The sequence below is a fragment of the Larimichthys crocea genome, chromosome XIII (genome assembly GCF_000972845.2).
Source record: "Larimichthys crocea isolate SSNF chromosome XIII, L_crocea_2.0, whole genome shotgun sequence".
Classification (NCBI taxonomy): domain Eukaryota; kingdom Metazoa; phylum Chordata; class Actinopteri; family Sciaenidae; genus Larimichthys; species Larimichthys crocea.
Genome location: NC_040023.1, coordinates 46,619,730 through 46,644,851, shown reverse-complemented (window position 1 = coordinate 46,644,851; position 25,122 = coordinate 46,619,730). Strand labels below are relative to the sequence as shown.

The window sequence follows — 25,122 nt, the reverse complement described above, 5'->3', positions numbered from 1 at the left end:
CCTTGTTTGATCTGCCAGTAAACTCATTGTCATTACAGACAACACTGAAATTCTTCATTATCAATCTGTCTGTGACCTCTGTTTGGATGCCAACATAAGAGAAGCACACTCAAAGTGTGCTAGTAGTAAATCACCTTACTGGGACTTAAGGAATAGAAGGACATGTGTGTCTAACTTTATCATGCCAGATAAAGATTTAATTTCTCTGCTGTTTTAGAGGACTGACTTGGGTAGGATGCTTGTATAAATAAAGTTTTGGCATAAAATCAGCATCCATCTAAAATAGGCTGTATGGTCTAAAGGTGATTATGTACTGAATATATATATTTGTAAATATAAAGGCAACACACAAACACACTGTAATAAATACTACATAAATAAATGTTAGATTTCCACAAGCACTCTTTCATGTGTACATGTGTACGTCCTGCCTACAATATGCATACACAAAGAGGTACTAGACATGTGATTGGATGAAGACCTTAGATGAAATGTGGGCTATGTTGTAAAAACAACCCGTGAGCGGAGGGATAATATCGTGCGGTTATTTTCTGGAACTGTCGTCACCATGGTGAGCTGTCACCGTGCACCCGGATTCTTCTTACGTCGTACTGACGCTAGACCCTCCATGTTGCATTCACGTGACCCCGGTAAACTAGGACATTTAACTGCGAGGAGACTACTCGACAAAAGTGGAGTTCGCGTGCATAATGCTGTAATTTATATGCTTAATGGATATGCCTATTTGTTTAAATTAATAAATAAAGTCATAGTGTTTCACAATGTGCAACATTAGGGAAACGAATAAAGGTGGATACATTTTCCTTTAACCCTTCAAGCCTCTTCGATTTATTATGCTTACTACTAAAACACAACTCTGATGAAGACAGCATAAGCAAAATGTTTTTTTTTAATATATAAATACACCAGTCACTAATCTGCTTGTGCGTTCTGAAAATGACAAAGAAATAAAAAAAAAAAGCACATGTCGGACCTAGTAGCCCGTATGTCCGACAGTCCTTGAAGGTGTCGACAAATCGAAGTGGCTCCTCCCCAACAACAGTTCCCGACCTCCGACGAGAATTCAAGCTGCCACATTGAAGAGGAACAAAAAGGCGACCTGGCAGCGGTTTCTACACTCCCTCCACTTTCTCCGGGGTAGTCACGGGATTTCAATGTTCAGCCTGCTCTTTGTAAGTACCCGACTAACCTAACTAACTAAAAAAAAAACCTCTCGAAACTTGTCTGATCTGATATGATCGTACACGATTGCAACACCACAGATCCGCAAGAGCCTCGTTAAAAGTTGGGCTAAGGCTACATATTGTTAGACGATTAGCAGCACAACACAAGGGGGGCTAAAGTAAAGTTTCATGAGCGGCTGCCTGAGTAGAGGAAACCAGTATGTAGCCACGTTAACGCTAGCTCGGAGACCAAAGCTTTGGACGGCTATAACGTTGTCGAAAATTGTATATTAGTATTAAACCCCACTTGTTTTGGCAATGGGTGTTCCCCACCCTCAAGTCACCCTGAGTCTTGTCTTATCTCCGGGCTGCTAAACGTTGCTCAGTGACGGAGCTGGGCTTAGCCTGCTAGCCGCCGTAGCTACGTTAGCTCGCTGTACAGGCTAAGGCTATTTCCTAGAATAAGAAAAAATCTCTGACTAACGTTACGAGCATCAGTATCACACGCGACCACTGGCTTTTGTTTTATTTTTTATTTTAAAACACAGCACATTGGGTGTCTTTATAACGGAATGTTATTGTCTACACTTAAACGTCGTCCGCAAATTTCATAAAATAAGAGCTAACGTTACCATTAGCTGCACAATAAGCTGCTGGATGGAGTAAACTAGCATTTCTCTGCATCTCGCTGATCGTTAACGATGCTTTTGGTTCACGTTTTAACCACGACATCTGCACCATTTATCTGTTTAAAACAAAACTAGTGGATGTGATTTTTCTAGTATTTTCCAGCTAATTTCTTTTTTTTTTCTCAGACGTCGGTAGTAGTGAGAAGCTTGGCTATACTAGAGCTAGCTGCCTTCCGCCCTTTGTGACAAATCTTGAACCCAGAGCATGGTTGACCTATTTTATTTTGTAGCCATACGCTAAGCTGTTTATTTTAATAGCAAAACGAAGTTGTCGACGACCGGATATTTCCGGTCGGCTGCTTGTTATCGTGCCTCGGCTGCCCGTTTGTATATATAAAAAAAAACTACTGTCATTTAATGTTAACCAACCCCGGTTTGACTCAGTAGAGTCGTCAGCCCTTCGTGTATAAGTGGAGCTAACACTGGGCTTTAGGTGGGGTCTATAATTTAGCCGTGTCTTTTTTTTTTCCCCCCCTAAAACATAAAGCACCCAAAAACCATTTAGCCATGTTAGATAAAGTGAAATGAGGAAATGCACTTGGGGAGGAAGTTGAGTAGAGCAGCTGTGACACTAAAGGCCGCGGCACATTCCCATGCCTCTCAGTTTTCAATTTATGACCTTCCAGTGGGTTTCACTCTTTCCCCCCCTCCTCTGATAATACATTTTAGTGGGCAGCTAACGCAAACGAATAGCTCTGGACACTCCTACCAACATGGGTGGATGAGTCAATGAGTAACTGGTGTAACAGGTAAGCTAATTATACATTCCTGCTTATGAGTCACTGCAAGGTGACCTAAATTGCCTTAAGAGATGAGATGGGTTGATGCGATCATAAACAAGCTGATGGCATGACAGTGGATATGTAGCGGATGTAACGGAAGAGATTATAATTTTTTTTATGTAGCCCTTATAGTTGTACCACATTGGGTAATGCTGGCAACAATAAAACACACTGGCTTCATAGATAGACTTAGGATTTCACAACTCTTACAGAATGCCACTGTGTTTTTTTGTTTTTTATGCTCTATTTGCATTTTATTGTGGAAGTAGGTCACCGTGTTGACCAGCTTTTATAATACAGTTAATTGACACATGATGCACAGCCCGGTCTAGAAACGACACAGCTCCGCTTAGTCGACTTAGATCACACAGCCTGCAGCCGAACGCATGCCTTTACTGTGGAAAGGCCTCATTCATGAGATACCACACTGCAAGTCAAACTTCCCAGTGTTACCTTTGGTGTTTGCTTTTGTGCATTTTTGTAAAGTGTGGAAACGCAAGGCTAATCCGAGCCATCCTTTTTCTATATCTTTGTTCGACTTTTGTTTTTGTATTTGTCTCTCGCCTGAAGTTAAACATTAAGGAACTAAGAAGTGTTTGTGTTTGAGATCATTACTAAAAATCTGACCACCACTTGAAGTAAAATTGGTGTATTCTGGCATCAGTGTTTTCTGTGCGCAAGAAGCAACACAGGAAGTTTCTCAAAGCTTTGATGGGTGGCCTCAGCTTCATTCAAATCTGCATTGCTGAGTTCTGCATACAGTTTGGTGTTAAGATACAAGTGTGTGTGTGTGCGTGCGCATGCGTGTTAGTAGGTCTAAATCTAGCTGGAGACTGATGTATGATGCATGATATTTAACACCAACAAAAGGGTGGTTCCACTGTCTACAGGCGGCATTTAAAAAAGGCAATGTGACAAGGGAAGTTCTCAGCCTTGGTTACCGTAACCGTGAAAGGTGAGCCCAGTGTACAGTAACATGATGCCAGCTTACCAAGGGGGTTATTGGGAGGGGTGGGGGTGGGGGCACCTATGTTGTAGCTTGCTGGCATTCAGCCGATCTAGCCACAGGGTGGCTGTGAGTGTTGAAAGGTAGGGTTGAAGAGGTCCGTTCCACAGTGACTGGCTTAACAGATTTGGCCAATTTAAAATCTAGTTATGCCCCTCGGTGTCTGGCTGTGGTGAGAATGGATCACAAGCTTTGGTTTGCTGTGTGTTACCTTGCTAAGATCCCTGGCTCCAGAGTCATTTTATTGTGTTGAAATCAGCCCAAAGTGGCCCAAAGCTAGGATTAGATGCCCACCACACTTCTTTTTTTTTTTTTTTTCCTCATTTCAGGCCATTAGGTGAAAAGCCATATATAATTATGCATTAGTAGCCATGGGCACCTTGTGTGTTTCTTCTTCTGCTGTGTATTGGTTAATGAATCATGCCCTAGTCGGCATGGTGTTCGTTTACTGTTGTTGCCACAGTGCTGGGATAAAGCAAAGGCGCAGACTCTGGAGTACTGGCAGTGTCTGACAGATTGACACCTCTTCTAGATGCTGCTGCAAAGCTGCCTACTGAAACTATAGCAACAGGTAGGAAAAGGGATCTTGCTTTTGTTATTTGTGTTTACAGCTACCTCGTCTAACTACAACTGCCAGAGCTGCAGTTAGCAGGGGGTGTTGTTCTTGTTATTAGGGCTGTTGTTTGTATGTGCATGTATCAGCTCACTCTTCCTGATCCAGAAAGTGTTCTAGTTTTGAAGCAAGTATAGTCTAGAAAACGCTGGGTTATAACACATAAACAGGCTTGCTGTGTTTTCCCATCGCCTAGGCCACTGTTTTGTTTCTCAGTGGAGCTTGGCCTTTTCTTAATTACCTTAAGCAGCTTATTAAACACATGAAATGTGTGACTACCTCTCACAACATGACCTCAAACTAATGTGTTCATTGTGGTTCTAATCTTAAAATTATGGATTTGAGATGGATTTTGCTACCAGGAGTTGATCTAAAATGACAGGGTATATTTTATGCAAGGAAGTTGCAATTCATAGGTTAAAAAGTTCCTAGATTGGTGTACGTGGGCAGCCATCTACTCTGAACCCTGACCCTCTTTTAAGCTGCACCCCCCTACTGCGTCTTCTGCTTTGCTCTGTGAATGTTTAAAGAGAGCACCATTGCTCTTCTCTGATCTCTTCACAAGGGACACAAAAATTCCCTACAGGAGCACTTGTTGCTACTGCAGAGATAATTGTTGGTATGGCAACAGGCATCCCCTGATGCTGCTGTCAGAAGGCCGAGTTAGCTTCCAAATGTCAGAAGAATTGATGTCGCAGTGGGACTCTGCACCTCTCGGCAAAAATGCAAGCAGACATTCTGCTGTCTCGGTCTGTCTGTTGCTGAGTGTCGGCCTCCTGTACTCCTGAATTTTTTTATTTCAGAGCCGTCATGGAACTTTGACAGGAATCAACCTGTAGGAAAAAAATCTGCATCGCAAATGTGTCCTAAAGTGACTCGAGTAGATATTTCTGACATCTGAATTATCAGATGAACCAACAATCAAGACACACATGCGGACAAGAACTTTTTGCTGTAAAACAGGAAGTGGTGGTTTTTTTTCTGTCAAAATTGACATAATTGTGAACTGGCATGTAAAAGGAACACTGATTAACTGTTATTAACTGATTAACTGGTTTGGTGGCGAACAGGTAGAGGTGTGGCTCACTGCCATGACATTCGTATTTATCCATCCAGGCTGGAAAATGTCATCATGGAGCTGGTGAGGTGAGATTATGATTTAACAAAGGAGCTCAGAGATGGCTTCGTATCGTTCCACAACCCGTATTCCCGCCCAAAATGAAAAACTTAGAAAAATGACCTGTCCTGTCCGTGGACACCGCATTATTAACAACAATCATGGTGTCGACAGCTATTATAGTGGCACGTTGAAATGACTACCTTCACTTTTACTGTTATTTTTTTAAACATTTCCAGCCCGGGGGAAAGTGATGGCAGTAGCTTCCTTCTGCCCGATGACTTTAAACTGTGACTTCATTGCGACATCATAAACAAGGGTGTTCTGAATGGATGACTCTCAGCAGTCATTTAGTGATCTATTAAGACGTTAGGAAAATGTTCAAACGACTCGAGGGGCCCAAACAAGTTAATGTTTGAATCATTTGGGCTATACATAAGGATGAAGTTTCTTTTTGAATATGTAATAGATCAATTCTATAGGCAAACTTGGAAGGACAAAGTCTTTGTCCTTTCTTTCCGTTGTTTGCTAATTGTCATTAATGAAGAATTACCAGGCTGCAGTTATTCGGAACAAGAAGCGTAAGTCTGCGGTTTTGTGACTTCCACTACGCTAGATTACGTTTCAGAAAGTTTCCTTCAAATTATTAGAATACATGCTGAGATAATTGCAGTCACAACCCTTCTGCCATATTATCTACCCTTTTTTAAAACAACAGAATTACAAATGTATAGTTAAAATTTGATATTTTCTCCAGCCTCTGTTGCAGCTGTTGCATTTTTAGCAAGGACGTTTGTTTGTGCCGAGCTGATCTCGCCTTATTTGACTCCTTTTGTCAGCAGTGAATCAGTTTCCCCTTTTATGTTCTCCCTCTTAATCCATATTCAAATTGTAGTCAAATGTCAGTTTTTATGTCTGACTTAGTTTCTCCTTCAAACGCAATTGTTTCAGATGCCGGTGTTAAATTTTGTGTTAAGTGTAATTAAAAGTGCAACTAGGCCAGAGCGAGGACAGAACAGTCCTTTGTTTGGATATGTTTTCCTCTTTTCATTCCAATTTCTAAGGTACTGAGCCCTGGTCTCTTTCAGTCCTTTCCAGAGATGGATCAGTCCTTGTCCCCCGCACCCTCCCCCTAAGCGCTATCAGAGGCCTTTGATCGTCACAGTGTTTATCTATGCTCACTCAGAGGCTGCAAAGCAGTGTGATAAGTGGGTTTTGCCATGTGCGAGTACGCGCATAGGGCTCGTCTGTTAATGGAAATAACGGGTTACGCATTTTTCCCCACTCCAGCCACGTTTACACGGGCACGAGAAGCCAGAACGACAAGTTCTCTGCGAGATTAGCTCCTGTCCTCGGGGGAGCAGTGAGAGGTAACCTGTTGTGCTGAATACGGGATAGAATGGAAATGTCCATTTTAACAGAAATGTCAACAACATTTAGATGGGCAGTAAAACAACTGGCATCTTAATCTTTTCCATCATTCTAAACAGTCAAATAATGTGTTTTCCTCGATTTGTACAGCAACACGCACTACAAATAGTTTATGAGCTTGGCACGGCGCTTAAATCCAAAGCAAATGCTGTTATGGTGCACGCCCATTTACGACAGCATAACACACTGAACTACTGTAGATCTAATCAAGAGGAAGAAGTTTCACAGCCTCTATTTTGTCTGCATATTTTTTGCTGTGTCAGTTCTGACTAACTACAGGACAAAACAGTGCACGATATGCAGATGGCATCTGGTAAAAAAAAAAAAAAGTAAAATAATGTTGCAAAAAATATTTGTGGGCCTTTTGAATACCAGTATAAAATAAATCAAAAGGAAGGATTTGTTGGTCTTAATTGATCTCCAACCTCTGTCAAATGATGTGACACAGGTATCTTTGCCTGTTCCATACATGTGTCAAACATTTGTTTTTAATTATTTTAAACAATTTTTCCAATTGCTGTGACAGTTGTTGCTTGCACATTTAAATGGTAATTGGACTGTACTTATCTAGTGTCTTTCTAGTCTACCGCATACACACACACATTCAGAGGCTGTCATGCAAGGTGCCAACTGCTCATCAGAAAAGCAACTAATCACATTCGCGCACGCACCACCAGCGAAGCTTTCAGAAGCAATTTAGGACACGACGTGCAGACTGGAGGAGCCGGGGATCGAACCAAAGATCTTCTGATTAGTGGATCACCTGAGCCACAGCCGCCCCAAATTTAATCTACCGTAGTATATTAAAACGTACTTCTGTAAATTGACCAAAGGTTAATCAGAGAGAGAGAGAGAGAAAGAAATGCCCCTGCTTTCAGTTTTGATATTTCAAAAAGAAGGCGATTGGTCAAAGTCTAAAGCCATGCCTCAGTCCATTCCTGTTTTGGCACACTAGTGTCAGGCCATTTGCTAGTACGGTTACCTTTTGATGTGTCTCCTTTTTACTGCGTGCCACCTCTACAGACTTTCACAAATGTTTTGAACAGTTAAAACACATGAGCAAGTGTAGGTGGGACCTTGTGGTTTATCTATAAACCTGACAAAGAGGCCTGCCGTGGTTGGAGGACTCTCACTTATAGACATCCCTGAGGATTTTTTTTTTTTGCGTCTGCTGGGTTGGAGTGTTGCTTTTATGGAGGGTCATTTTGTACCCCTGGCCTATTTCTAGCCTTGATCAAACACAGTCCACCCACATACAGGCTATAACAGGATGGATGTTTTTTCTTCTTCTTCACAAGCAAATGCAAAGGGAAGTCTTTTATAACTTTTTCATATATGTATATTTAGTGTTGCCATTTTTATTTTCATTTCGACAAGACCGTTGTGTTATTAATTGTCACAATCTGACACCAAACCTTGCGGCTTACAGTTCAGTTTTTCAAGGCATTTCTCACGCCGTTAAATGTTTATGGTTCTATTACCGCATTCGAATTTTGGACAGAGAGTATTATGCTGTCTTACGTCAGGTTAGACGCCTTGGCCTGTGGTTTTCTTTCAAGTCCATTTCAAAGTACTACTACCCAAAGCGGGGAGCCTGTTTATCTTAGGGGTCTGTGGTAATAGCCCTGCGAAAAACACAGGTTTATTATATTTCAAACCGAGACGACCACAAGCCTGAGTCAGACTGTCTGTGCTTGGTCCCACCTTGACACAGGTAAACACAGACATGACCAGTTGTGACTCATGTCCCAATTATAAGGCTCCGATTAGGTGACTGGGTCCAAAGGGCAGGTAGTCTATTATTTTTCCTGGAATTCACTGATTCTCTTTTGCTGTGCTGCTTTTTGTCCATCTGTCACACATGTACAAAAATACTAAGTCTGCCTTCCCATGGAAAGCGCACAACCACATTCACTGTACTCCATATTTAGACCCGGAGTTAATTAATTTGGATTCAAAATGTATGCATTGGCTATTAATTGCATTTAGCGGTGAGGTTGCAGATTGCAATCAACTTGCAACCACCGCTTGCCTCACCCTCCCTCTCCAGCTGAGAACCTACAGTAGCCACGAAACTTGTGAAAGGCTGTTTTATGACATTTCATCTTTGTACCAAAGATGTGCTTTGGCATCCTATCAGCTGATTTCACCCCACATAACAAATTAGATTGAGGGGGAAAAGGTTGGTCTAACTGGCGTTGAAAGCAAATACGCATGCATGGTAAGTTTCTAAGACATTAAGTATAAGCCTCGCTGTATCTGGTGACGTTTAGTTAGCTGACATATTGTTATCTTACCTGCTGTCTGAAAGCTAACTTTATTAGAGATGTTATGTTGTCTTTGTTTTGTGTGTTTCACGTCACAAAATGAATCCTGGCATTGGCTGAAGAAAATTGTAATAAAAAAACTCAAAGCATCACGTATGAAATTATCCCACCACAATCGGACAGATGTGAGAGTGATCTCTCTTCATCTAAAACATGCATAATGGTTTATTCATTCACAAAGCTGTCTGGCAGCAGAAGATAATGTGTTTACTGTCATTAATGTAGCAAACTTGACCCAGGGTTTAATGCCCTATGTTTTGAAGGTACCACTTCTTCCCACAATCCATGACCGCATTCTAAGAAACCCAGAGGTGGGCACGTTATCAGAATTGAGTCAACAAAGCGTAAGGCTACACAGAATCCACTCACTTGAAGTATCACTTTCAGCCCGGGACTCCTGTTTGCAAACCCCAGGAGTGTACAGCTCATGAGAGGCACAGCAACACTTTAAGATCTCAGGTTTGCATACAAGTCTCTATCGCTCAATGCTGTCCTGTCCCAACATGTCTGAGGATTTTTGTGTCTTGGTTGTTACACTAGATAAACTGGTAAGGCTCAGAAGAAGGATTAGTAGCTCAACTAGTGTATTGTAGTTTTGTGTGTGTGTGTGTGTGTGTGTGTGTGTGTGTGTGTGTGTGTGCGTGTGCGTGCGTGCATGTGTTTGGTTTTTTTTTGTTTGCCTCTCTGTTTGCTTTTTTGTCTTTTTTCAAGCATGACCGATGGCGAGGGAGAGTTGCATACACTACTTCCTTTATGTGTGTACTGTTTGCTGAATGGTGTGGTGACCTGTGACCATACCCCACATTGACAGGCCCCTTCAGTCTTGGACTGTGTCCCAAGAGCTCACAGCACGCTACACCTACTAAGTGTTTTGTACACAAGGAGATTGTCAGACTTCGAGACGCAAATACTAAATTTGCTTACACTGAGTTGAAACCAAAATGCGTTTTTTTTTAGAGAGGTGCTTTCGTACACAAGAGTCCTGCCCTGTGGATTGATTGTGATACAGGCGTTCATGGCAACATAGTATGCCAACTTGTAAACATTGAGACGCTGTTCATGTCACATTGCCCTGACACGCGAAAAGAGATGAAAAGCAGTCATGCCTGTATGTGTGGCAGCTGCACCTTCACACTTCTTGTTTTTCAGAACAGGCCTTCCACTGACGTGTTTGTGCTGTTTTCAATAAGACACAGTGAAATAATCTCGTCGCAGTAATCATTGCGGCCATCGAATGGTTTTTCGGAATAATTCTGCATGTGCAGCGTCTGTCCATCACCTTTTTGAAAATGGATTAATCGTGTTCGAGATGGACCAAAGAGTGCTTGTCGCGGCCGCACCCAGGTTTGACAGCAACATTCACACCGGGTCCAGAAAGATATCGCCAATTCACACAAGTGTGAAAAACTCCTTTTTAAAGTTAGTTATGTGTACATGAGTAGGTCTGGTTATATAATTACCCTCTGCTTTCTTCACTCCATGTCCCGGCGATCATTTGAAATGAGTGAATAGCAGTTTCTTCATCCCTTGTTGACGTGAGCGCACAGCTAGGTTGAGGAAAGCCGCCCACGCACCTTATCAACAACGTCACTGCAAGGAACCAGCTGGACCCTCGGGCAGGTGTGATCCTCTGTTTTATCTCAGCCACAGTCACTGCCAAGTTCTTGGATTGATTTTTTTTGCTTGTCTCGACTTTTCTTTTGTTTTCTTCCTTCCTTGTTTAATTTATCTTATCCATTGTTATGTCCATCCACGATTTTTTTCCATCTCATCTTACCGATTTCTTCATGTTACTACTCCTTTGTCCCTGTTCTCTTTGACATTTCCAAACATATCGGTTATCTTTTTATTTGGCAGTCACAAAGGCCACAGGAATGAAGATATGCCTCTGTGACACATGGCCCAATTTTCATTCCCACTGATACATAATTTCTCCCAGTTTGATTGTAACTGTTAATGGTCTCCTGATCAGTGCTAGGTATAGCAGAGCGCAGTACTTTCCCGTCACCTCTTTTTTTGCATGTGCGTATGTGTTTTTATGAAGAGTAAACAAGACGAAAGGAGAAGTGTGTGCGCTGGGTGTAGCAAGCAGGTGGGTATACAAGGCAAGCGTGTCGGTGCCTTTTTTTTCTTTTCTTTCTTTCTCGTGCCATCCTCTCACTCCTCACAGGGCTTCCCCTCCCTCCTTCCCTCGCCTCGCTGTCCATTCTGGTGAGGATGACAGCCCTCCAGCTGCTTCAAGGCAGTACAGTCTGGTCATGCCCAGTCTGGCTCCAGACAAAACATGAGTGAGACTCAGGCACAACCTCAGATCACCAGACAGGGTTGCATGTAATACTAACATCTTTCACAAGGGGGGAAAAGAGGATGGACTCAGACATTCCACATTTTGTGTGAAACACTGACATTTTGCCACCGTGCCCCTTCCAGTCTGTGTATTCAACGTCCAGACATTTGGGCTCATCTACGCGTGTCTGTTTTTCTTTCTAATTTTAGAACAACCCCCTCACCCTTGTGACAAATGTGTTGCCCAATCCAGCTTGTGACTATCACCACATTCATACATGGTGTACATAGTTTGTGTACTGTGTATATAGTAGCAGTGGCGTGAGAGTGATGAAGAGTGGCCACCTGACAGCTATCGGGTGTCAATAAGAGCTGCCCACGGCCTTAGCTCTACAATTACGGAGCCTCATGGCAGTGAAATCTTTAACAATATGAAAGCCTTTCAATTTGAAGTCCCACTGTAGCGGTTTCGTCCGTCTCGATGCACTTCAGCCTTGATAACTTTACAACTTCCACTTGGCCTTTGTCAGTGGAAATTATTACACTATACTACCATCTACTGTCATAAAAATAGTCTGCTATTAAATCTGACATGTATTTTTAGCAGGCCTGACTGAATCACCTTAAAATGATGAGCTGGCAGTTGCAGGGATACCCATGCCCTGATTCCCATTCTTTTCCAACTTAATCACCTGTTTAGGTTTGCTTGTCCTCTTCTGTTCCGAGATACCGTGAGCCTTATCAGCTACCACTCCCGCTCCCTGCTCTCACACTTCCCAGCTGACTCTCTCCCCTTCTGTTCTTTCTCCTTAGTCACTGTAGGAGATTTCTCGGAGAGGCCATCCGATATGGGAAGTTCTCCCTATCCACTCTCAGGCAGTACCCCCTCCCTCGCCCCTCTTGCAGTGCTACTCCAATAGTGGACCACGTGACGAGGGACAGGGCACCAAGGGAGCTTTCTTTGGGCCACAGCGTGGGCCTCTGCCCTTACTCCATGACCTTTCTCCCAGTTTAGTATATATACTTGTACATAGACATACATGCTCTAGAGGCCGGATGCAACGTCAACAGAAGTACATGACTGTTTCTTTGAAATTTATTTAAACGATGTACCTGCCACAGTTCTGCAATCGATCCTACAAGAGAAGTCGGCTTTAATGGTGCCTCTGCCCCACTTAATGATGGGATACGGTGCATTGATTTTTGGATTTGATTTGAACTTTTTCTATCTACATTCACCCAATAGTGACAGTGAAATTATTCAGTCTGTTTCTATTTATACAAAGGCAGGAAGTGGTCATTGAATGTCAAGTTTGGGGAAATTGCATGTTGCATTCTCACTATTTTTAGACGTGTAAGACCAACTGATTTAATCTGTAATGAAAAAAAATAGCCCCTGACATACATTGTCTGTGTTAATGTAAAACCATGAAGTAATGGCACCCATTGATGTTTGACTGAGCTGAAAGTTTATGACTGACTTGTTCTCACCCTCAGTTTTCAAGACTTTTTGTATACACTGCGTCTTGTTTCCTGTGTGGTTAAACATGGTTTAGCTTCAACAAACATATTTTGTGTGTGTGTGTTTGTTTTTGATCTTCCTGCATCTGTGCAATGTGTAACTGCAAAACCAGTTTGCAAATTTCAGAGTCATTTGCATGCATCCCCACAGCCACTGGCAGGCGGCGGGCCGGCACGATGTTACCACAGTTTACTAACTTCCCGATTGAGCTCACTCGTGAGTGAGATCTAGCGTTCAGCTGTTTTTTTTCCCTTTTCATTACATTACTTTAATCTATATGTATAGTTAATGAAGAGTTGTCATGCTGGAGCTTATGGACCATGTATTTCAGATCCGTGCAGGCGAGGCTTAAACTTTTTAATTATGGTGATAGAATTGCATCCAATATGGGCAGCGATGCGTTGTAGTTAGTTCTATGCACGCTGCAAGCAGCGTAATGTCTCTTGCTTCCCACCTAGCCCAGATGTTCTTCAGTTCATGTATGCCAGTGGTGACTTTGAAATGGTCTTATGGTCTGCCGTCTTGCCTCTTGTAACCCTACTATTGGCTGCATTTAAAGTGCTGACTGTATGAAGTCATTTCGTGCATCTGGGCCACAATCCAGTTGCTTTTTCATCTTTTAGCATAAGCTGTCATTGTGGCATCCTTGGTGTGTCTTTTGGCTCTTTTTTGTTCAGTGTTTCCTTCATGTTTTGCTGTCTGTTAACCTAGGTTGTGGTTAAGTGCTCTACTTTCCACTGGCAGGTTTTACAGGTGAAAAGCACATGCTAACTGCCCCCTCCGGCCCCTTGTCCATTCTTTTCATTTCTGGAGGATTAGAAGCAAACAAGCCTTTCAAAGTCAGGTTACTTTTTTTTTTTTTTTCTAAGCTTCAGTCGTCTGCTTGCAAGCAATGACACATTGTGTTCAGTACTGCTCCGAGGCGGTAATTAAAGGCGTCATGGAGGATCTCGGCCATCACACGAGAAAAGAAAATCAAAGCTGTTTTTAGTGCCCTTGTGGCTGTTGCCAAGTATAAAAAATGGAGGGGAGGAAAGAAATTTATAGAGGAGAGTGGGTTGGTACATCCTTTTGACAGTGGCTCTGTGGTTGGCAGTTAACTGAGAGAATAAGTGACAGTGAGGCAGTCAGGGGGGAGCAAGAAAGAAAGAGAGGGTTTTAAGTACGGTCTTAAATTACGTGTCTCCAGCTGATTGTTTCTATTTAAGTATACGGGAAATGAAGCAGGTGGGTTTGAGAGAAAATATAAATGGTTTGTGCCATCTTACAGTTAAGTGTCCTGAGTAAATTGTACATTTTTGAGTGAAATAGGAATGGAGAGAGCCGGAGTACAGAGAGTCTTGTGTCGGTCTCAAGGAGGTGAAAAGAGGGAGCGTGGGACTGAAACGCTAGGGCTGTTTGAAGCTTTGCCCACCCTGCAATCCTCACCTTGTGACTACTGCCTGTGACACGGTGCTGAAGTCCAAACCCTTTCTCGCCGCTTCCCTCCCACTACTTTGTGTATGTAGTCGGTGTAGTGATAGCCTTCCCTCGCCCTCCCTCCCTCCCTATGCTGCTCTCAGACGGTTCTAGCCAGTTTGTGGCGGCTGGATTTAGACTGTCAAGGACTTGGCACAGTTTGACTGACTGCTTCCTGGCTAGTCACAAACCAGACATTACCTGTTCTGTAAGACACCCTTGTGAAGCGTGTGTCTGTGCACCATACTGTGCATATTATTAGTTTCCATTTTGGCGACAAGTGGTGTAATCCAAAGGTGTAGTCAGTCAGCAGGCTCATAACTAAGGCTGGAAGGTAACTTCAGTCATGATGGATACTCTTTTCTGACTCCCTGGAAACTTGACATGGTGTCACACATGCTTACAGATGAAATTTCAGATGTACAGAGGTGCAGTTAAACTTCTCTAGATTATATTTCCGTTAATCAAGAAGGCTGGAATAAACACAGGCTGCCACGAGGATTTTGTTATTTGAAGAAAATGTATGTGTTATCAACTCCTAAATAAACTTTGCAAGTACAACCAATTTTAGCCCACATTTATTAAGATATTCAATTAATGATATAGTTAATAGCCTCATAATACTCAAATATAGAATTATGACATTCAGAATAATTTAAACAGCTACGCATTTGTCCAGGTATGGTAATGGTACGATGATAATGTACTTGGAGGTTATGTCTGGCAACATTTTTTTTTTTTATACCTGACTGATGAAACACTGCTTTTGTAGACAGCTCTGTGCTTAATGATGGTCTTTGAACTCATCTTTTTTTTTGGTCTATGTGCCAACACACGGAATTAATTATCACTATAGTCGGTGAATGCTTTAAACTCACCTGCTCCAGCTTGTTACTTGATGTAATTAAAATAATGACTCTTCAAAATTTACACTCTTTTGAAGTTGCGTTTTTAATATTAAAAACACAATCAAAATGACACCGTCATGTAACCTCACTCTTGTCATCTCCTCTCTCCGCAGGGTTTCTGTGTTGACTTGAGCCGCACCTATATGGCGTGTGTGAGTGGAGAATTCTGCCAGGCACAGCACCTCACCTCCGTGGAGAAGTGAATCGGCCGCCCCCCGAGGGACTACGCTACCCAGAAACCCCCCTGACTGCCAGCGCGTAGGAACTGCTGACTCTTCCAAAGGCCCCCTGGGATATTGCGTAGTCCTTGGCCCGACTGCCCTGCCCTGTCCCAACCAATACGAAAAACCTTTGCTTTCCACTTTCTCCTTGAACAGCCAATCACAAACAACTCTCCTGAATGGGGTAAACTGATTGGATGACTCCTTGATAGTCTCTCCATCTTTTTTCTTTTACTTTTTTTTTTTATTCTTTTAAATTTTTTGGTTTTGTGTTTAATTCAAATTTTTTATTTTTATTTTTTTTTAACATCCCGGAGTACTGTGGACTAGTTCATCCTTTTTGTTACCTCTCTGTGTACATCATCCCATAGTTGAACACTTGTTGACCCATCCTTCTCCCACGTGTTGTCATTTTTATTTATTCTACCCTTTCCTGAATACATAAATCTCCTTGCAGTCATTGCTGACTTCTGAGCCAAAAGTCGCTTTTGTTTTGTAAGAGTATTGTATTGTAATTGTTTTTTAAGCCGTCTCGCCAACATGAACCGCCCCGCTGCAGTCGAGATTGCCTACGAGTGCATGAGGTTCCTCATCACCCACAACCCCACCAATGCCACGCTCAACAAGTTCACCGAGGTATGCCCGTATCTGTCTCTATTGCTGTCTGTGTGTGTTTGCACATCCCGTGTCTAAAATCCTCTCTCTTTTGATGTCTTCCAGGAGCTGAAGAAGTTTCATGTGAACACACTGGTGAGAGTTTGTGATGCCACCTATGACAAGGCTCCAGTAGAGAAGGAGGGGATCCAGGTCGTGGTAAGAGTTAACACACAAATGCACATCTGCAGTAACCTTTCCTATTGTATATTTATCCTTTCTGACGTACGACATCTCGCTTCTTTTGTCACCTCTAGGACTGGCCTTTTGATGACGGTGCCCCTCCTCCCACTCAGATTGTGGACGATTGGCTCAAGCTGCTTAACACCAAGTTTCGAGAGGAACCTGGTTGCTGCATTGCTGTGCACTGTGTGGCAGGGCTTGGCCGGTGGGTGTCTAGCTGCATTATTTTCTCTAGAAGCAACGCTGGCTGTCTGGATTGTTGTACAGTTTGGTCTAAAATCCCTGTTGTTGCTTTCCTAACAAATTACCCTGACTCCTCCTGTAACATAAAAAACCTTGCTTGGATAACTCCAGTGGCAGATATGTCCATCACAAGATGTTCCCAGACCAAGGGGAATATGTAAACCCTTAAGTTGAATGTGCCTGGAATACCTTAACCCGTGGACCTCCAGTGCTGGAGTCATCTTAACTGTCTCCTTTGTTTATTCTTGTCCTCCCATAGAATAGGGGTTCCCAAAGGGGTTCCACCCAAAAAACGTGGAGACTTGCGAACAAACGAGGCCTATCGAAACACAAGCATAACAGCACAACAAGCATAATATTTGTGGTCTAACAACCATAATATGATTTATTCAATACTTTTATTTCAATGTTAACCTCACCTAATGAGATGGGTGGGAACTATGCTTGGAGCACAGCAAGTCCATTCATGGTTTGATGGCCTTTCTGACAGTGTTGCCTCTCTGCTCTCCTCCGCTGGCCTCTCTTGATGGCCTTTCTGTTTTCGTCTTTGGTCAATAACCAATGTTTCATTTTGACAAAACTATCCTGAGCTTAAAGCCTATGTGCACATGTTGTAATGTTTAGCCTGTTGCTAATTGACCTTAGGTAATGTTGCTGCTAATGTCGTTAATCACATCAGGGGTCAGAAGGGCAAAGAAAATCGAAATGTAACTATTTTTATGTTTTGTTTGGATTGCGGCTAAAATATGCTGCTTCTAATAGTTTATTTGATTTCTGAAAATCATCTCTTGACCCCGCCGTGGTGTCTTGTGACCCCCCACTTTGGGAACCACTGCCCTTGAGTGATTGAGTTACACCATCATTTTTGCTGAAGCTGTGCGTTACGTTACCCTTTAAACAAATCGAACACCAATCGAATACACTTCGTACAGCATAGCTCAGAGCTATTTGATTTGTTTTCTACTTTGAGGTCAGAGACGCCGATCTGAAGGCAGCAACAGTAACTAACTTCTCAGCAGTAGCCAGAGAAGCTGGTTTATGGTCCCAGCTGTTCCCCGGTGTAATACCACCCATTTGACCTAATCTCTTCTTTTCTGTTTCCCCTTCCTGTTAGTATTATCTGTTTTTAGTGCATTGCTGCTGTTTGGGTGCTTAGACCAGGGTCCATTTAATCTCCCGTGCATCAAAATGACTCCAGGGAGATGTGTGCCTCCTATAAGAGTCAGCGCACACACACACACAGAAAGCTTTTAATTCAGTGTTTAAAGTGTCTAAATAAGTCAGTTTTTCTGCTAATCTTTCTAGCCTTCCTCTCAGCCTCCCTCCTCGGTTTAACATTTAGCGTTTCAGCAGTATTGATCACACATGGTTGGCTGGGTGTGAAACTGAATGTGCTGTATTGCACATGTGCGTTCACCCCACTTCTTCTGTATCTCATCATAAATATGCCCTGGCCCTTGAATCTGTATCTTTAATCGTTGTCATCTCTTCCTTAGTCCCCTGTAAATAGATATTCAAATGGTTAAGGTATTTATCATCAGGGACAACAGTCTGTTGCTGTTGCCTCTGGACTTGGGGAAAAAAAAGGGAGGGCAATTACATTTGCATGTGATCTGTCTATTGGTCATGAGGTTGCGCAGTCATAGTCTGGAAGACCAATGTGACAGTGAATTACAGTGGAGTTAACAACACAAGTGTGATAACAAGGGAGGCAGAAGCGCATGACGTGGGCGAGCTAGTGTGAAAATATCTTTTCTGACCACAAACGCACAATAAGCCAATGATTTCTCAATGGCTTCCAGCATTCTGCATTGCTGTGGCATTCCGGAGGTTGTATAATTACCAGTACTGGTTAGACTGGCATTTTCTGAATTCATCTCCTCTTCTTTCCTGTCCTGTGTTTATTGCAGTCATCTGGGGTTTCCATAGCCTTACGGTCTGATCTGTTGTACACCAGCCAACATTCTCTGAAGGCCCTTAGTGTGGGAGGCTGCTGCTATTTGCCTTGTTATTGTTGTTGTTGACCAGTATTCTCACCCCTCCGTCCACAATATTTCACTTTTTTTCTTCTCCTCCTTTTTCTTTCAGTCCTTCCTTTCTCACATACTATCCCTTGTGAATTTTGTGTGAGAGAAAAGCCACTCAAGGAAATGCTCTGTCAGCACTGAGATTTGACCCGCCAAGTGGTACAGAAAGTTTTTATATTTGTTTTGTTTTTTTCCCCCACTCTATCTCATCTGGTGAGAAAGAGAAGGTTGTCTTACTGTAACCTATCACATTCTGTGTGTGTGTGTGTGTGGCTCAGGGTGTGCGTACAGTGCCCCAGCAGGGCAACAGTGAACTTGTGCACCCCTGTTGATTTCCCAGGCCTGTTTCCCAGGTCTAAACCCCCTCCCCTCCTCCCTCCCCTTCCCTCCACCATATTACTATGGAACCATGTGAACCATGGCATTTAATCTTCTGTTCTCCCTCCTCTCCTTTTTTGATTCTCTCACTGTCTCCTTGATCTGCTCCACTGGACTTCTTTACCTCTCAGAGCTCCAGTCTTGGTGGCCTTAGCCCTCATTGAGAGTGGGATGAAGTACGAGGATGCTGTGCAGTTCATAAGGCAGTAAGTACCCGATGTTTGAACTTCAGGTGTTCTAATAAAGATTGTCTGTAAATGGTGCAATTTGTGTAAACAGAAACAGGTGCATGTGTAAAAACAGTTGCTTATGGTTATCAGTGAAGGCGTTTAAAGTAAATCAGCGATGCCTTTTGGTTTGTTGATGTTGACAGCTTAGGAATTTTGGCATTTGCATGTCTGCAAATACCTCAAAGTGGTACCTGTAACTCTAGAGCTTGGTAGTACCATGAGAAACAAAGCGCTATCCTACAAGATGTCCTGTGTTAAAAGAACATTTAAACATCTTGTACGTCTTCTGGCAAGCTCCAGGAAGTCACCACTAGCAGCCAAGATATAGACCGGCACATAAACCCCCGTAAAATGGCAAATTGGCGTTTTTACACAGATTAAACAAGCAGAATATAATGTGTTCATTATTGATCCTAAAGGGTGCTAACTGTAACCTCATATTTAAAAGACAGATATAAGAGTGGTATCCATCTTCTCATCTGAATTTCTGCCAGAAAGCCAATGAGCGTGTTTCCCAAAATGTCGAACTATTCCTTTGATTACTGTAGTAATGACCGTAGTGTTTACTGTAGCGTGCACTTTGCTCTCTTTTGTGGATATCATTGTTTTTTAATCTTCTTCCCTCTCTTTTTCCCTCCTGTGCTTCTCCATAGGAAGAGACGTGGAGCCTTCAACTCCAAACAGCTTCTTTACCTCGAGAAATACAGACCCAAAATGCGTCTGCGGTTCAAGGATACCAACGGCCACAACTGCTGTGTGCAGTAGGCTGCCTGTCAATGCATCTTTCTTATGTGCATCTAGTGGGGAATCTTCCAACATGGGGAGATACACAAAAAAATGAAGAGAGTGCTATCAGTAATTATTGTGATTTGTTAACACTGAGTCATGGTTAATTGATCAGAGAGCAAGTGAGTGATCGAATGAATGAATCCAGATCTGGGGATCCACCAGCCGAACCAATGAATGGAAGGTCAAAGCACACAGATAGGCCCGCCTCCCGGTTATACTGTTCAACCACGGGCCAGAATTTTTCACCTTGAGTCCATCCTGTTTTTTTTTTTTTTCTTTTTTCAGTTGTAATCATGGAATACCATTTTCCATTTTGTGAATTTTTATTTTTACACAAACAATGGTGATAGAAGATGAAATGTAAGATGATTTTTATTTCCACTAATTAATTATGATCAGGCCAGAATAATGAATTTTTTAAAGAAAAAACATTTTTAAATTTTAAACACATATTGCGACTGTCCAGTTTGGTATTGGGGTATTTTTTGTTTTGTTTTGTTTTTTCTTTTCTTTTTTTCTTTTGCACAAAAACTCGAAAGTTCACCTGAAAATGCAGTAATGATTTCCCTTTACCCTTCACTTGCTTAAAGTCACTTTCAGTTTAGGGGTTCACTGAGTTTGAATATGTCTGCAATATTTATTCACAAGATATGATATGTGTGGCAGTTATGAGTTTGGCAGGGGCAAGGACACTTTGTTATCCAATAGTTTTGTTGTTGTTTTTTTTTTTTTTTTTTTTATCCTTCGAGAAGCCATGTTTTTTTTTTTTTTTGTTTTTTTTTATCTTGTTGGAGTGCAATAATTAGTCCACCTCAGATAAGCCCACCAAACCCTGCTGAGCATCCTACACACACTTACACACATACATTTCAGACACTCATCCACAAAGTTAAACAGGAAAACGCTTACCAACTCCTACAACAGGTACTTCTTCCTGCTTTCATTCATTAAATGGGCTACAATAGGACTTCCCTAAATATGCATATTTAAACTGATATACACAGAGCCTAAGATCCAACCTGAAAGTCAACGTGGAAAAGAATGAAAATGGTCAGTTTTTTATCATTGTACCCATTTTGAAAACATCCCCAATTCGTATTGGTTCTTTAAAGATAAATAAATTGAAATAAAAAGCATAAATGTGTCGTTACTTTTTCCTGTCTTCTCACTGCTTTTCAAAGTTTGAATGTTGGTAACTTATTTAATTTACATTCCTAAAGTAGAGGTGGTTAATATTATGCCCCTATTATTATAATGCCCTGTTAGATTCACATATAAAAATAAAAACTTTTGTTGGTCTCCCTATTCAAACCTCAAATCAATATTCTGAATTCATAAAAGCTAAGTGCAGGAGTATGTACCAGTCACCATAATGAAATGCATTTTTTATTTTTTTTATTTTTAAAGCCCTCCATTCATTGTTGAAAATGAGTGACAATGCTGTCACCTTCCACTTGATGATAAATACACTTGGTGTTCCCCAGACAGTGTGTGCTCATTAAGAATGTCAGTCAAAGCCGGGCCTGCATGTCCTCTGTCTGACTCAGCAGCACGTGGAAGGTACAGGACACCATGGTACTGAGAAATGACTCACAATCTCAACTGGCAATCACGACTTCAGCCGATACCTGATCCAAATGAATGTGCTCCCTCTGCTGCTCAAAGCCTGTCATGGCTGAAACCTGTGAGTTAAACCAAGGCAGGGACGTCTGCCAGTAGGCAAACAAACAGCACAATTAATTAAGGAAGTATCAGGGACAGTTAATAATAGGAAGCTGTAACTGAACCCGTCTGCGGTTAAAGGTGTAACGATCCATTTACAACATATCTCTAACATGTATATAAAGTATTCCCTCATTAAGTCACTAATCAGTACAAATTGAACATTAATAATTTGACACAACAATGAAGTATGGCTTTGACTGAATAAGCATTGGGATTTATGTTGTTATAGTTCACTGTCTACAATTCTGTGGCACCACAAACAAATTAGCTTGTGTTAGCAGTTCAGCCTGCTTTGAGTAATATGAATTTCATCTACAGTGAAATATGACAGACAAAGCCGCTGATCTAAATCCAACTTTGTAGTCACTGTTCCAGGTGAGAAGCTATTGTCACTGTAGTTTGATAGACAAGGGTGTTGGGAAGACGAAGTTTCATTCCTAATACCCCTGAAGAGACCTTAAATTTGATACATTATGGAGTTTTGTTATATTACTGAATTATATTTAAGTACCAACATTTTTTTTTCCAGTAACAAGAACATGTATTCCAGGAAAAGTGTGTTAGTGCTTCCCACCAACAGATGTCACTAAGCTCTAAGAGGATCTCAGTGGTAATTGATGTAGATAAATGACTCAGTCAGTATGTCGTCATTACTGGGTAAGACAGTGATCAAAGCTACCAACCTGTTGTGCAGTGAATTGAAAACACAAGAAGAAAGCGTCATGCTGCGTCTCCCCCTCAGAAGGCTGAGAGGACTCACCTTTTCTTTTCATCTCAGATTATCCAAAGTCTTGGATGGCTGAGGCCTCTCTCTGACTCAGAGGATAAGAATAGATAAGATAAGATAAGATAAGATAGACTTTAATAATTTACTTTTCACAGCGGATTGTATACACTAGGTGGATATATTATTAATCAACATAACCAACACATCTTAAGCGTGTACATATTGACTGAAGGACACTCAGACAGACATTGGGAGAACCTGCTGTGAAGCCACCATTGTTCATATTACCACACAATGTAATGTGACACAATAAAGGTGAATTAATGTACCATATAATCTTGCTTTGTGTAATTGTTGTACAAAGAAGCTCGATAAACATATTTCATTCAGCTGCACAGGTAATTAATATAATTAACCATGTTTGCATTTCTTTGAGCTGCAGCAGTTTCAGGGTCCTGCTATTGTGAATAGGCTGATTCAGACGCTTAAATAGAGCTCAGGTATCGGTAATATTAGTAACAGAATATCTGCAGTGAATGAGGCTTGTACAGATAAGGAAAATAGGATTTATGCAAAAAGAGAACCTCTTAGTGGCAATTTGTTAGTCCTGTTATATAATGCTGAGAGGATACAGTAGCCTGATGCCAATATAGTTTATGAATAATAACTCTCCTATACTAATCTGGTTCATTAAGTATGTAATCACTATGTCTATACAAAATTTGTGCAACAAGATGTGCATGATAAATCCTGCAGGTAGCTGGATAACACTCAGTCCCACTGAGCTGTAATATCTTTCTAAGTTAGAGACAATTCAAATGCAGCAAAAAAACAGAACTTAAAAACTAAGTGAAAATGCATTTAACAAATCTCGTCGCATGTTTTGTATGATTCAAGAAGATATGTACATGTTGTCATACACGTTACTGAATATGCATGGAAAATACGATTCATTCAGAGATAGATAAATTATTCATTTTGGGGATGCAAAGAGATGTTTGTAGATTGCAGATTGTAGATGTATAATTAATTGGTTGCTGTGAAATTTGTTCTTGAATCCAATAATTAAGGACACGTGTTTAATGTCTGTAGAGTTCTTTACGGCATTGCAAAAAAAGGAGATTAATGGCATCTGCAGCAGCTTTGAATCTCAAAACCTAAAATTAAAGCAACATTATGAAAAATCTGATATCTCTTGTAATTTGGTGTTCCCAGTTTCAGGGTGTAATTGTTTGTCCCATGCTAGTTCTGGTTCTGGCTTCTGGTGTTGCTCCCTGTCTACTATTGAGGGCAATACATTTCTGTCTTTGTCAAAATTGATAACGTGAACACACCTATGTACTAAACATAGCAACTGTAAGCATGGAAGTATGCGATTTGCGACACTGTGTAACACTTCCTCAGTGCTCTGCACTCACACTCCGGGTAGTACGGCTAACTAAGTGAGCTAACATTATCTAACAGCAACTGTAGTTCACAGCATTTTACTTTACTGTCCATTGGAAAACTCTGTAAATCAGATCTAAAGGAAATCAGAGGGAGAACCAGAAAACATTTTCTCCATTAAATTTGATGAGGGCTGTTATAAGCAATTCATGGTCTTTTGTTAAAAATTAAACCATTTATTGGTTGGTGTTTAAAATGTCACTCAGTTTATAATATGTTGCTCTGCAGAGAAAATTGCCTATTACAATATATCAAAACACAAGTATATATAATATTTAGTACATCAAATATTTAAATGTGAAAAAGTTTCAGTTTACTGTTACTAGAGACTAAGATGTTATGGTATTTTAGTCTTACTGAAATTACAAATAAATGATCAAAATTGTTGCTGATTAATTTTAGAGAGGTGTTAATATATATAAATGGTATAAATGATATAAATTGATATAAATGGGGTGGACAAAATATGAGAAACACGTTCAGATAACAATTTAATGTTGTACCGCTGCCTCCTCCCCATGCTGATGTGAACAAGAAAACAAGTCTTAGATATGGAGCATACCCCTTGACATTTACTACAGAAGATTCACTTAAAGGTAACGTTGTAATTGTGGTAGTGCTGTTCATGTATTCTAAATTTACCCTGCAAATTCATTGGGCTAAAGTCTCTCTAACTCTCTTAAAGCTATGTGAATCGTTTTTTAACTAGACATCAAGAGCCCATGGACTCCTTTTATGTTTGCTATAAAGAACGTAGGAGAAAAAGGCCAAGAGGTTTAGATTCTTTTACAAGAAGACCATGATCTCCTGCAGCACTCAGCAGTCTGCATAGCTGATCTAGGCCGCACTGCGCAGCAGCAGCCAACTCTGCGATACCCCATAGTGAATCGTGGCCCTTTAAAAATGCATGTTCGCTCTTGGCTCTGTATCTTTAATGAGGTGTGTCTGAAATATTTGATAGCCTTGTGCTCATTTGAAAAACAAATACGTTTATTTTCATTAATATTTGATACGGAAATGAATATATGTAAAACACATACATTAATTAGTCTGTTTTGATCAATTGTCTCTGTCTAATGCCGACCGAGTATTTCCGCACAGTAACTCCCCACAGGCTACACTGGTGCATATCATTCTCTAGTGCTTCAGAGCAAAACCATTTAATTTTCAAAGTGG

The 25,122-nt window shown here is 41.3% G+C and overlaps 1 protein-coding gene across 1 annotated transcript; it reads left to right on the top strand.

The window, feature by feature from the left end:
- Positions 1-1,045: 1,045 nt before the first annotated feature.
- Positions 1,046-21,184, top strand: ptp4a2b (protein tyrosine phosphatase 4A2b). Its single transcript, XM_010757188.3, has 7 exons — positions 1,046-1,193; positions 15,437-15,728; positions 16,072-16,180; positions 16,265-16,357; positions 16,456-16,586; positions 19,161-19,235; positions 19,913-21,184. Exons 2-7 carry the CDS (start codon positions 15,724-15,726, stop codon positions 20,022-20,024), a joined length of 525 nt encoding a protein of 174 aa, XP_010755490.1. The 5' UTR covers positions 1,046-1,193; positions 15,437-15,723; the 3' UTR covers positions 20,025-21,184.
- The last annotated feature ends 3,938 nt before the right edge of the window (positions 21,185-25,122 follow it).